This window comes from Narcine bancroftii, chromosome 3 (genome assembly GCF_036971445.1).
Source record: "Narcine bancroftii isolate sNarBan1 chromosome 3, sNarBan1.hap1, whole genome shotgun sequence".
In the NCBI taxonomy this organism is placed as follows: domain Eukaryota; kingdom Metazoa; phylum Chordata; class Chondrichthyes; order Torpediniformes; family Narcinidae; genus Narcine; species Narcine bancroftii.
The window spans coordinates 133,674,316-133,689,274 of NC_091471.1; the positions used below are offsets into that span (position 1 = coordinate 133,674,316).

General features: G+C 41.7%; 1 protein-coding gene across 6 annotated transcripts in view; it reads left to right on the forward strand.

Moving 5' to 3' along the window:
• kiaa1109 (KIAA1109 ortholog) overlaps positions 1-14,959 on the forward strand; it is a 479,529-nt gene that overhangs the window by 183,319 nt on the left and 281,251 nt on the right. For all 6 annotated transcript variants that reach the window (XM_069925175.1, XM_069925178.1, XM_069925177.1 and 3 more), the window contains one exon: positions 8,510-8,638. In XM_069925175.1, the coding sequence (XP_069781276.1) occupies positions 8,510-8,638 (129 nt within the window). The remainder of the gene's footprint in view (positions 1-8,509; positions 8,639-14,959) is intronic.

A 14,959-nucleotide genomic window follows, 5' to 3' on the forward strand; every position in this document is an offset into this window, starting at 1 on the left:
TGTGACCATTACATTATCACCAAGGTGAGTCCTAATTCTTGGAAACTGCATGACCATCAATTTTATTTCTACCAAATTCTGTTCCTTTTTCAAAACCATGCCATATCCATAAACAACTTCTGACCTCATCTCTGTTCAAGAGACTTAAGTGGCTTTGATTAAAAACAGATAGGTTCCTCAGCAGTCTGGAATAATTAAGACCCACTTGAAATTCATTAGTTCTGTCTGTTCAAGTCACATCAACTCCATGAATGAACTCTCTTCTCTGAAAACAAGGATTCTCTATAAATGTGATGATGGAGCAGCCTGTGCATGGAGACATGGATCAGCTGGCAAAAGGGCCAACGAACACAGCAACTCCGCAGACCGGTGGGGGGTGGAGTGGCGGAATTATACCAGCTGTCATCCCAGGTGACATCCGCATGGTGGGAAGATGGCGAACTCCGCTGGTGGGAACACCAATCAATCCCAGGCCGGAGCTCCAATGACGCGAGGCCCTGATGTCAGCGCCTGGGGCCCATATAAGTGTGACAGTCACAGCAATAAACCAGTCTTGTTTTCTAAGGCTTTGGTGTGTGTGTTGGTCTTCTCCACACTTGCATAGCGTGAACACTACGTTGATGACCCCGACAGGTCCAACCGGCAGTTGGACCAGAAGATGACGGATCAAGTGGAGCCAGCGATCATCCATGTGGTCTCTCTTAGGCTCCCATCTTTTGGGTATCACAGCCACATGTGTGGTTCGAGCAGGCCGAGACTCAGTTCCAGCTTCGCACGTCGCTGCAACCGACACCCGCTACTTCTACATCGTTACTGCCCTCGATCAGGACACAGCTTCAAGGATCATAGCAGCCTCCGGAGCAAGGTAAATATGCAGCCCTCATCAAAGAACTGTTAACCTGCACTTTTGGGCTCTCCCGGTGGAAGTACGCCGCCTGATTGCTGAATGAGGACCGATTGGGGGACAGGGCCCCATTTGCCCTAATGAGCGAGATGCTCGATCTAACTGAAGGCCACAAACCTTGCCTGCTCTTTGAGCAGATCTTCCAACTTTTGCTCATGGACAAGGTCTTCAACGACCCTCTGAGGGTTGCGGCCCAGGTGGACATGCTCTGGAGAGCGAAGAAGGACTCCAGTGCCATCGTAGACCACATCAGCAAGCCTCATGAACAGCCACCTGCGAGACCAAGTCCAGCAGAGAGGAAAGTTAATACCCCAGGACAATTCTGCTACTATCTTCAGTGATGGGTTGTGGAAGCCCATTGATGCCGCCCACCCTGCAGGTTTCAGGGAAACACCCTGGCCAACCGTCATTGATAGGTGCAGCGGTTGGCCCATGTGATAGCCTCCTCTACATTTTGGACTCCTTGTCGAGCAGGTGTTTCCTGGTCAATGCTGGCGCTGAGATGTGTCCTACCCCCCCAGCCCCCCTCCACCGCAAGCCTTGACACCTGCAATTGCAAGTAGGGTCCAGCACTGAGGGCAGCCAACAGCTCCTCCATTCAGACTTTTGGGACCAGTACCATTCCCCTTCATTTTGGTAACAGCCGCTTTTCATAGACCTTCACCCTCACGGCAGTGGCACAACTGCTCCTGTGGGCCGACTTCCTTTGGGCCCACTGTTTGTCTACCTCAAGGGACGGCACTTGGTGAACATCAGAACTTTTCAGACTCTGCCTCTGGGGGAAGCCAAGCAACCCGCTCCCCACCTGGACTCTATAACATTTTCAGACAATAAATTCGCCTGCATCCTGGCAAAATTCCCCTTGATAGTGGGACCATATTTTGATCGAGGGGCTCCCATTCCACGCCAGGGCACGCCAACTCCCTCCCGAAAAGCTCAGCCTAGCAAAGGAGGAGTTTAAGAAAATGGAGGAGATGGGGATTGTATGGCATTCTGACAGTCCCTGAGCTTCCCCCTCCACATGGTGCTCAAATCAGCAGGGGGTTGGAGAACATGTGGGGCCTACCACAGCATCGATGAGGCCCTATGCCTGACAAATATCCTGTGCCCCACATCCAAGACTTTGCAGCAAACCTGCTCAAGCCACAGGTGCTCTCAAAGGTGGACTTTATCCGGGGATATGACTAAATCCCAATTCACCCCAAGATTGCAATCATAACCCCCTTTGGCTTGTTTGAATTTCTCCGCATGCCCTTCAGTCTAAATAACACGGCGCAAACTTTTCAGTGGCTGATGGATGCAGTGTGCTGGGACCTCCCATTTGTGTTCATCTATTTGGACGATATCCTCATCGTCAGCCACAGCCGCAAAGATCACACTGCTCACTTGATACAACTGTGCACCCAATTGGGTGAGTTCAGAGTGACAATCATCCCTGTGAAGTGTTAATTCTGTCTGTACACCATTGACTTTTTGGGGAACAAGATAAACAGACGTGGGGCTACACCCCTCCCCGAGAAGGTCGAGTTGGTTTGGCACTTCACTAAGCCATGTACAGAAAATGGGCTACAGGAATTCACCGGTATGATGAACCCTTTCTACAGGTTCATACCAGCAGCAGCCCGCATCATGTGCCTCCTCTTCCCGCTGATGGTAGGAAAGTCAAAAAACATTACTTGGGGTGATGAGTCTTTTGGGGCATTCCGGAATACCAAAGATGTGCTGGCCAACAGCACCCTCCTGGTCCAGCCCAGACTGGAGGTGTCTCCTGCCCTGACAGTTATTGCCTCCAGCACAGTGGTAGGGAATGTGCTGGAACAGCTCATTGAGGGCCAGTGGCAACCCCTGGCCTTTTTCAGCAGGCACCTCCACACACCCCCCCCCACCCAACCAGCTTAAATACAGCTCTTTTGACCGAGAGCTATTGGCACTGTACCTGGCAGTAAGACATTTTGTTCGTTTTTGGAAGGCTGTCAATTCAAGGTCTTCACCAGTCACAAGCCGCTGACCTTTGCCTTCCCTTCCATAAGGTATCAGACCTATGGTCGGCCCAACAGCAGAGACACTTGTCCTACATGTCCGAATTTACCAAGGACATACAGCACATCACAGGGAAAAGCATTATGGTAGCCGACGCTCTGACTCGCTCGTTCAAGTCGGTACACGTACTGTCCCAAGGGGTCGACTATGTGGCTCTCGCCAAGCGCAGCAGCAGGTCCCTGAGATCCCTGCATATAGCCACAAATAGGACAGTCGTCTGTGGCCTCAGGGTGGAGGATGTCCCCATCGGCCTAGGTAACCTGTCACTGCTGTGCAACGTCTTGCAGCAGCCCTCGATCCATTGTTCTGGCTGCATGAAGGCGCCAGGTTTTCAATACCATCTGCAATCTGGTGCACCCTGCAATCCATGCCATGTTGGCCAGCTGGTTTGTCTGGCATGGCCTCTGTTAGCAGGTCAGCCAGTGGGCCAAAACCTACATGAACTGTCAGTCCTCCAAAGTGCAGGTTCATATGAGAGCCCCCACACAAACTTTTGAGCAGGTTCAACCATGTACAAATCAACATAGCGGGACTATTACCAGTTTCTTGCGGGACGAAATACCTCTTTATCATGGTTGACTGCTCCACAAGATGGCTGGAGGCGGTTCAGCTAACTGATTCCATCACAAAAACCTGTGCCAGGGCGCTCATCGACACATGAATGTCCAGATTTGGCGTCCCAGAGCACCTAACCTTGAACAGGGGGACATTTCACCTCTGGGCAGTGCTGACTAACTTTTTGGGGGCACAGCTCCACCACACCATGGCATATCATCCTCAGGCCAATGGGTTGGTGGAGCACTTCCACAGGCACCTCAAGGCAGCCTTGATGACCAGGCTCAAAGGTCCCAACTGAGTGGATGAACTGCCTTGGGTCCTGTTGGAGATTCATACCTCGCCGAAGGAGGACTTCAATGCCCGGCGCGGAGATAGTCTATGTCGCGCCTTTGATCATTCCCGGGTTGTTCCCAGCCCCCAAGGCAACCCTCGCAAACTTGGGCAAAAACTGGAGTCCCTGGTCCCTCAGTAATCCCCACCATGTGCCCAGTTCAAACATAATGTTCCCAGGGACAAAAACTTGTCAGTACGTATTCATGAGAAGGGGCACCCCTACAACCACCCTGTGAGGGGCCCTGCAGGGTCATAAGGGACAATGGTTCCACCTTAGTCCTCGACATCGGAGGTAAAGAGGAGGCTTTTACCATCGACCTTCTGAAACTGGCATATCTCGACTGTAATAAGCCATTCTCCACTCCTCTCCCATGACATGGGCAGACTGCCCAAGGCTACGGACAATGGCCCGGTCACCAGTTCTGGGGAGGGTGGTCATGTAGTGGCTGGAGCACTGAGACACTGACTGGCCCGTAAAATGGACATTGAACGCTACGCTATGACCTTTGTGTGACCCTGTACCAACCCATAGCTAACTAAGAATTATAGATACAATATTTTAACTCTACAATTTAATTTACTAAGATATTTTTACAAAAGAAATATAGTTTAATATTAAATTAAAGGTTAACACAAATCCGTTACAGTATGCATTACTTAAGCTGTGGTCCAACTACTGTTGTGTTGTTCTCTGATGTCCTCTCCACTCTGTTCTTAAGCCAATGAAGCAAGTTACCCAATTTTCTTTTGACTTTTTAGGAATATACTCTGTCCTTCAATTCTTTTCTGTGCAATAGGGTATCTTGTTTAACTTTCCCTTTAGCATTATCTCGCACTTCTTTAGCTTAAATTCCATTTGATGCATTTTATGTCCCTGATTAGTCAATTGATGTCTTGCTGTGAATTGCAATTTTTTTTAACGACATGGCCAACTTTTTGTATCATTCACAAACCTTGTAATCATGTGAATGCAGTTTTGACCAAACATATATGATATAAATGAAATGCTTTTAAGCACCAAATTTTACTGTGCATGTGTATTCAATTGAAGATACGACCATCATTTGTATACTTGGGTGTGAATGATTTCCTCTCCACATTTTTCCTAAGTGGTTCCAAATGCATGATGTGTGTTATCACACTGGACCCAGTTCAATGAGCTGGAAACAGATTCAGAATAATTATTTCCTGTCATATAAAAGGTAACCCAAGGTGACATGAAACAGAATTAAAAAAGGTTTAAAGATAATTCAGATTGAATTGGTAAAGATTTTAGTTTTCACTTTTCATGTTGCCTTGGTTCTATTTTCATTGGTTATGTGATTTTTCTTTTTTTACATAAGTAAATAGGCTTTCGGAGATTATTTTATTTTTGCAACTTTGTTTTGTGGAATTTTGTGCAAGCTTCATGTAAAATCAAAATGTTGATTGTTTCTGAATGAATATTACAAGAAGGATTACAAAAATTACAAGGGGAGAACTGCTTTGTTTCCTGCTATCCTCATTTTTCAATGTATTGATTTAATCTGTTTAGCTAATAAAGTTAATGAAAAATGACAGCAGCAAGCTGTTGACTCTTGTGATGTATTTATCTGTCATAAATAATTTTATTTCTAAAATCACAAGGGAAGTGTAGCAGATTAATCAAAGCTGTTAGTGTGCTACAATTTAGGTTGTACATGGGTGGTCTCACGATTAAGTGCGAAAACATGTGGTCTTTTCATATTAAATAACAACAGGTAGATGTTAGTATGGATAACTTGGTGTCTGCACAGTCTTCTGAAGAGAGTACAGTAATTTGGGTGAATTTCCTCTCATAGATTCATAGAGTTCCATAGCATGGAAACAGGCACTTCAGCCCATTATTGTTCAAACTGATGGACTTCCATTTGTCTACATTTGGGTTATATACCTCAAACTTTTCCTATCCATGGATCTTTCAAAATGTCTTGTGTCAGATAAATTCACAACATATCAATTTTTTTTATTTTAAGTGTTCGCATAGATTGCACACAAAAGTAGACTGTTTATATTATCTACGGGTAACTGCAAATAAAAACTTTTTATTGGAGACCATTGTTATGCAGGTGCAGATGGCAGAATATTTGAGGAAGGGAGGAAATAACAGAAGAATGTAGGAAAAATTAGGAATTAGTTTTGCAGAAATATTTATTGTGTAAATGTGGGGTGGCAACAGCAAATAAGTGGGTTAATGAGATACGAGACTGCAGATGCTAGTATCTGGAGCAACAAACAACTTGGAGGAATGCAGTGGGTTGAAATGTATCGATGGAGAAAAAGAATTGTTAACATTACAAGTCGGAGCCCTTGATCAAGACAGAGTACAGAGACGAGATAGACTGTATCAAGGGATGAAGGATTTGATGGGATAGATAAAAAAGGCAACAGTACAATCAATATCATCACCATCTGCCCAAAATATTTGGAGTAGTAGCGATGACATGGTATGTTGCTTAATTTATGAAAGGTGCCTCATTTGTAGTTGGTTTCCCCAAATTTGAATTGAGTTTTTTTGCAATAATATATGCTTCTCTAACATTAACTGTAAGGGGCAATGCTAATGGTGAATCTTTGTCTAATGGCAGACTAAAGGCAATTTTGAGTAATATTACATTTCTATTTTATTACATGACAATAAATATTATATAATCTAGACTTCATGACAGAGGGATGGATTGTTAAAGTGACCAGCAAGACTGGATTTAGTAGTAATATTGATCAGTGATGTGCCTTTAATTTGGGATACCTGGTTTCAAAGAAATTGCAGTTTGAGAAGTGAATGCACTATCTGAAATAGACAAAAGTACAAGCCAAGCTCTATGTGTTTAAGTTCAAATTTATTGTTAGAGAACATACATGACATCACATAGAACCCTGAGATTCTTATTCCTACAGGCCAGACAGAAATTGTACCCAAGAAAGAGATACATTTACAAAAGAGAGGAATGTAAAGAAAAAAATGTAAAATGTGCAAATGCAGAAAACAATAAATATTTAGTAAAAGATAATGTGCAAAGTAAGAGTCCTTAAATGAGTCTCTGAGTTTTGTTTGGAGTCTGATGATGGGTGGTTTGAAATTGCTCCTGAACCTGGTAGTATGAGTCTTGTGGAACCTTTTCTGATGGCAGTAGTGAAAACAGAACATCTCCTAGGTGGTGCTGATCCTTGACGATTGCTACTGTTCTCCGATGACAGCATTCCATGTAGATTTTCTTGATTGTGGGGAGAGTTTTGCCTGTGATGTACTGGGCTATGACTACTGCCTTTTGCAGAGTTTTCCACTCAGAAGCATTGGTTCCCCCACACAGGCTGTGATGCAACTGGTTAGCACATTTTCCATTATACATCTGTAGAAGTTTTCCAAGGTTTCTGATGTCATACTGAACCTCTGCAAACTCCTGAGGAAGTAGAAGCATTAATGTGCTTTCTTTACGATGACATTAGTATGTTGAGTCCAGGAAAGGTCCTCCAAGATGGTTACTCACAGGGATTTAAATTTGCTCACCCTCTCTACCTCTGATCCCTGAGGATCACTGGATCATACATCTCTGGTTTTCCTTCCTTAATTCTCCTATCAGCTTCTTGGTTTTGGTAACATTGATTGAGTGGTTGTTTTTAGTACACCATTCTGGCAAGTTTTCAATCTCCCTCCTGTATGCTGTGGAAAAAATTAGGAGATGGAGCAGGCAGACCATCTTCTGGAATGCATAAGAGGAGTGGGTGTGGGGCATGAAGAAAGATTGGACATGGGTGTTAGATAAATAAAATAGCTTTCAGAATGTTGTAAGTGGGCAGTTGAGACAAAGGGTTTAATTGGTGCCTCTTGAAAAAATTTTAAATTGTGGAGGAAGATCTGTTACCTGTCCAAGGTAAGGATAAGTAAAATTTAATTGAAAGGAAGGAAGGAATGAAGGCAGAAGTGCAGGAGGTGGGTGGAGTATAGGGTCTGTTAAATATAGTGGAGGGAATAATCTATTGAGTATTTCCTTTCAGACAGCAAGTGTTGGTAGTGATTCCATTGTTACCATTTGGAACACCACTGTATTCAACTTTTGTTGTTTTATTTGTCTTATATAATCTACTTCTGCTTTATTCCTTCAAATTTTACACTATTATTTGCTTCTTTCCTCCATCCCATCACAAATCTATCCCATTGCTTTTTTCCTTCTCAATTGTTTATGTTGGCTCTTAACTTAATTTAAAAAACTGTATATTGCATGTTTTTAGTATTAAATCATCAGCCTGAACATTTTGGTCTGTTTCTTGATGAAAGCTGCCTCACATGCTGCATTCTTAGAATTTTTAATTTCAATTTTCAGCATTCATTGTTCTATGCTTGTATTGAATGGGAATGTTTATAAAAGGAATATTCTTATTAATGTTTCACACTAGTTTGCTTTTTACAGGAATTAAGTACATTGTTAGATTTTTAAATATAAATAAATGACCTTGAAAGCTCTATAAATGGGAAAAATACTGATCTTAGGTGCTTCTTCTAGACATATAAATCAAGCAAGTTATTTGGCCACAGGATAATTTGTATCTATATTTGTTTATTTAATGTAACTAAAGATATGGTGTAGAATTAATCAAGCTATTTTGCTTTAACTAACGTTGTACTCTTTAAGTTTTCCATGTCTTTATCTCTTACAGTTGGCAACTTTACTCGAGTGGGGCCAAACATTCATCTTTCATGTGGTGTGTCAAGAATATGAATTAGAAAGGCCCAAATCTATTGTCATTTGTCAGCATGGAGTTGATCAGCGTTTCTGTGAATTAAAGGTAATTAAATTATTACTAACCTCTGTCATTTATTCACATAGAATCATAATTGTTATGTCATAGAAGGTTCATTTTAACGTTTACACAGGGACATATTTGAGGCACATCAGGTTTTCCTCTGTTCTTTCATCATTCCCTCTAAAATATTCTCTTGCACTATTTTAATTAGCTTTTGGAATCTCTGATTGAATTTGTCTCCATCACCTTTTCAGGCAGTTCATTTCGTATCCTAAATACTCAGAATTGTTTCATTTCTCCCTCTTGTGTGTGTCCAATGTTTTAACTCTATATCCCCTGGCCTTAAAACATCTACTAATGTGCCTAATTTAAATTAGTCATGATGTTGTACATCTTTCTCCTTTCAATTTTTTTGCTCCAGGGAAAACAACCCTGACCATTCCTATCTTTCTTTATAATCAAAACTGCTCATGCCTCAAATCCTGAACTATTCCAATAAATCAAATCTGGTCATCTCTAGGACCTTTGCAGAAGTGATGTGACCAGACTTTGTGATAATTCAGTTGTGGCTGAACCAGTGCAAAACACTCTTTTTGACTGTCAAGATCTCAAGGGCTGTACTAATAAAAATGAGTACAATGTGCATATGCATCAAAATTCTTACTTGTTGCAACCAACCAGAGATTTGTATAAAGAAAGCATACTAGAAAGAAATTTAATTAAAAAATTACAGTAAATGCATAAAATAGATAGATAATTATTATTCAGATTTATCCTAGTGCAAAAAAATTGAGAAAATAGAGAAATAGAAAGATGGGTTCAGGGAAGATATTTCAGTGGTGCTGAGGCAAGAGAGACTGGAGGACTCATCGCACGAGGCTCTATAGGTTGAACCAAAAAATAAGAAAGGTGAGGCTACAAATATAGGGGTATATTATAGGCTGCCAAAAAAGGATAGGGAACTGGAAGAGCAAATGTACAGGGAAATAGCTAAGATGTGTAGTAGAAATAGGATTGTGATAGTTGGGGATTTCAATTTTCCTAACATTGATTGGGAAACACAATCAGTGAGAGGGCGGGATGGCTTAGTCTTTGTACAATGTGTTCACGATTGCTTTTTACAGCAGTATGTTGAAGTGCCTACTGGAGGGGAGGCAGTGTTAAGATCTATTGTTAGGGAATGGAATAGGGCAGGTGATGGAAGTGTGCATTGGTGAAAACTTTTGATCCAGTAATCGGGTCCATTAGCTTCAACTTAAATATGGAAAGGGATAGGTCAGATCCAAAGTTGAAGGTATTCGAGTGGGGGAAGGCTAGATTTGAAGAAATTAGAAGGGATTTGCAGAAAATTATATGGGCTGATCTTTTTTCTGGAAAGGATGTAGAGGAGATTTGGAGGGTATTTAAAGAAAAGACATTGAGAGTACAGGATCTTTACGTGCCAGTCAGATTGAAAAGCAAGGCCAAAAGCCTAAGGGAACTGTGGTTTTCTGGAAAAATAATGAAGTTGGTTCGGGATAAGAGGGGGACATTTACTAAATTTAAGAAGCAAAAAATGGATAATATGTAAGATTATTACATAGATTGCAGAAAAAACCTGAAGGAAATTAGAAAGGCAAAAAGAAGGTATGAGGTGTCAATAGCTGATAAGGTAAAAGTGAATCCTAAGGGATTTTACAGATATGTGAATACTAAAAGGAGGGTTAAGGATAGAATAGGACCGCTGGAAAATGAGACTGGTGAACTGTGTGAGGAACTGTATCAGATGGGAGAGATATTAAAAGATTTTTTTCTGATCTGTGTTCACGAAGGAAAAGGACATTGTACTATGTGAGATAAGTGACGCAAATGGCTTAGTTATGGAAAAGATAGGGATTAGTAAAGAGAGGGTTTGGAGCTTCTAGGATCAGTAAAAGTGGATAAGTCTCCTGGTCCTGATGGGATTTTTCTCAGGATGTTAAGGGAGGTCAGGGAGCAAATAGCGGAGGCACTGTCAGTGATTTTTCAGTGATCACTGGAGGAGGAGGTGGTGCGGTGGGATTGGAGGGTTGCTAATGTAGTTCCGTTGTTTAAAAAAGGCACGAGGTGTTGGCCAAGTAATTATAGGCCTGTAAGCTTGACTTCGGTGGTAGGGAAAGTTATGGAGGGTATTCTTAGAGATGGTGTGTATAAATATATCTGAATAAACAGGGATTGATCAGGAGCACCCAGCATGGGGTTGTGGGGTTGTGAAGAGGAAGTCCTGTTTGACGAATCTTGTTGAGTTTTTCAAAGAAGTGACAAGAAAGGTGGATGAAAGTAGGGCAGTTGATGTAGTCTATCTGGATTTTAGCAAAGCTTTTGATAAGGTTCCACATGAAAGGTTTAAGAAGGAAAGTTCAGTCATTAGGGATTAATAGAGAAATAGTAAGATGGGTTCAGAGGTGGCTGGAGGAGAGACAGCAGAGGGTCATGGTGGACAACTGTCTGTCAGGATGGAAGCTTTTGACGAGCAGAGTACCTCAAGGATCGGTGCTAGGTCCCCTGTTGTTCCTAATTTATATTAATGATTTGGATGATGGGGTGGTTAACTGGGTCAGTAAATATGCAGATGATACGAAAATAGGGGCAGTGGTGGATAGCGAGGAAGGTTTTCAGGGATTACAGAGGTATTCGGTTTGTCTGGAGAGTTGGGCTGAAAAATGACAGATGGAATTTAATGTAGAGAAGTATGAGGTGCTTTATTTCAGAAAAAGTAATCAAAATAAGACATATGTAGTAAAGGGGAGGACATTGGGGAATGCACAAGAACCAAAAGATCTTGGAATTATGGTGCAACGTTCCTTGAAGGCAGGGGGAGCAAGCGGAGTTGTTTGACTTGTAGAGCCAAGATGGTCTGTTTCCATTGCCATAAGCTGTTATATGGTTACAGTGGTTTTGTGCTGTTGGAGCAGTCTATGATTAGTGTAATAAGGGGAGGTCAAGAGTCTGATAGCTGTTGGAAGGAAACTGTTCTTGAACCTAGATGTGCTGGTTTTCAGGCTTCTGTACCTTCTGTTTGAACTCAGCAGAGGTTATGACAGGGTGGTTGGTATCCTTTATGAGGTTGGTAGCCTTTTTGAGGTAGCACCTCACATAGGTGTCTGCAATAGATAGGAGATCTTTTTATGCATTCTTCCCCTTTAAAGTGCATATACACTATCTGTCTCTTAATGACAATTCTTTTGAGAGTTCTCTTTGGTCAGTGTGGTCTCTTTATATCCCCCTAATAAAGTGATCAGTCCACACTTGCTGCATCCAGTTTTATCTGCTATCCAGGCTGTCCACGTAGCCAGCCAATCTACATCTCCCTCCCTTTCTCACTTAGTCTGCTCTGCTTTACTTGATTCTTGATTCAGATTTAACACTTCTAATATGCTGTGCCGCTTTTTCCTCTTTGTCATTATTATACCTTTGTGCCCTTCAATCTGCCTATTTAAATGTATATCCTCCCGAGAATATATGAACCTCCGTGCTATAACATTGGCTGTTGTCCTTGTTTGTCCATCATAAACACTTCCTGCTGCCCCAGAACTGGTCTCAAGTGCAAATGGGTACATTAAAGTATAATTGTCTGTTGATATAAAACCATGTTTTGAAGGCTACTGTCAGCTTCTAAATTTCTGATCAATTTTAGTTTGGATTTGATAATGGATTGCATTTCTCCCATCAGTAAAGATGATTTTTGGGCCGTATCTCTTACTGGGGTTATATATTCCTGATTCAGAACTTTGCCCTGACTCTTGGTAACATCCCTCAGCTTTTCTATGTTTTGTCGAATTCATTAACTTTCATACTAACACCTGTTTCTAACTCCATCCCCTGACTTTAGTTATGCTTGCTCTACCCGTGTTCCTCATGTAGGTTGACTTTTTGCAGAACAAGTTTTTCATTGCATTTCAGAGCAGGTGATGATAAACAGTTCAATTCAATTTCTGTACCACTTGCAAGGAAAACAATTTGATCAGATTTTTTTACTTCATAATATTTGTTTTCTTCATGATGTGTGATCAGATGAAAATTTCTTACTTGCTGCAGCCAACAAGTTGAAGAAATTACTCCTATTTTCCCAAGCAGTTTTGTTTAGAACATCTGACATCAAATTATGCTGAGTATAGAATTAAAATAAATTTAGTCTCTATTTAATATGATTAGCTTTGGGCTGATATTTTTATACCCCTGTGTGTTTTTTTCAGTTGCAAAATTGATTGAAATATGATGTGACCTCAAATTATTCAATTAAACATTTCCACTAGTGTACAGTGTTTTAGTTCTGTTGTTACAAGAATAATTTCCTATAAGTTTGAAGATGAAGTTTTAAAAGGATCCTTTTTCTTGAAGATCCTCCATGTAATCCCCTATGGATTTTGTTAACCTTCTCTTTAAACTTCTATTTATAATTTACCTATAAATGAAAACGTTAATTGGCAATTATTAAGAGTCTGCTGGGAACATTAAGCAATGAGTTCTGAATTCACAAATGAACTTACTTCCAAAGATGCTTCAGCAGATGAGAAACTGAATTGAATAGATTGATCAGTTTGATCTTTATCCATTCAGCAATTTCTTGAAACGTTAATGTTGCAGAAAACTCAAAATATTGCTTTCTGTGAATGTTACTTATTTTAATTTGAAATCGCCACTAAATTTAAATGTGCAAATACAAACCAATCAATAATGCAATTGTAACAAGTCGATTCTGATATATTGGCATGTTAATTTGTAGTTAATGATTAGAATTTTGACATGATAGAAAATAATTCACTAGTGTGTTCTTGACATTTTCAGAATATCAGGATAGTATCAGGGCTATAGAAAGGGAAGCTACAGAGGGAATTCCATTGAGTTGATGTGGGTGGAAGTCAGAAACAGGAAGGGAGCTATCTCTGTGCTGGGAGTAGTCCATAAATAGCCCTTGGGACACCAAGGAGCAGATAAGCAGGCATATGTTGGAATGGTGCGAGAAATGCAGGGTTGTAGTTATGGGCGATTTCAACTTCCCTAACATTGACTGGCACCGACTGACTGCAAGATGGATAGATGAGGCTGAATTTATCAGGTGTGTACAAGGAGGATTCCTGACACAGTATGTGGATCAGCTGACTAGAGGAGAGGTCATACTGGATCTGGTTCATGCTTGACTAACCTTCTGGAATTTTTTGAGGATGTGACAAAGAGGGTGGACTCGGGAGAGCCAGTGAATGTGGTGTATTTGGACTTCCAGAAGGCCTTTGATAAGGTACCGCACGAGAGTCTAGTGGGCAAGCTCAGGGAGCATGGTATTGGAGGTAAGGTGCTGACATGGATAGGAAATTGGTTAAGAGATAGGAAACAAAGGGTTGGAGTAAATGGGTCTTTTTCAGAATGGCAGGATGTGACGAGTGGAGTGCCTCAGGGATCGGTGTTGGGTCCTCAGTTGTTTGTAATTTATGTTAATGATTTGGATGAGGGGATTATAAATAACATGAGCAAATTTGCAGATGACACTAAACTGGGTGGCGGTGTGGGGTGTGAGGAGGATGTAAGGAAAATGCAGAGGGACTTGGACAGGCTGGAGGAGTGGGCGGCTAAATGGAAGATGAATTTCAATGTGAACAAATGTGAGGTTATTCATTTTGGGGGAAGTAGTAGGAAAGCTGAGTATTATTTAAATGGAGACAAGCTAGGGAGTGGGGAAGTGCAAATGGATCTGGGTGTACTTGTTCACCGGTCACTGAAGGCTAGCATGCAGGTTCAGAAAGCTGTGAAGAAGGCAAATGGAATGTTGGCTTTCATAAAGAGGGGATTGGAGTATAGGAACAGAGTTATACAGGGCCCTGGTGAGACCCCACCTGGAGTATTGCGTCCAGTTCTGGTCTCCAAACTTGAGGAAGGACATACTAGCTATAGAGGGTGTGCAGCGCAGATTTACAAGGTTAGTTCCAGGGATGGCAGGGTTGTCATATGCAGCAAGGCTAGAAAAACTGGACTTGTATCCATTGGAGTTTAGAAGGATGAGGGGGGACATGATTGAGGTATACAAAATCATCAGGGGGATAGACAAGGTGAAGTCTGATTACTTGTTCCCAATGATGGGGGAGACGAGGAGTAGAGGGCATAGTTTAAGAATACAGGGTAGGCCCTTTAGGACGGAGAAGAGAAAGCATTTTTTTACCCAGAGAAGTGTGAATCTGTGGAATGCTCTGCCACAGAGGGTGGTAGAGGCGGATTCGCTGACTATATTCAAAAGAGAGTTAGATAAGACTCTTGTGGGTAACGGAGTTAAAGGTTATGGGGATAAGGCTGGAAAGGGGTACTGATGGTAATGATCAGCCATGATCTAAAATGGCGGTGCTGGCCTGACAG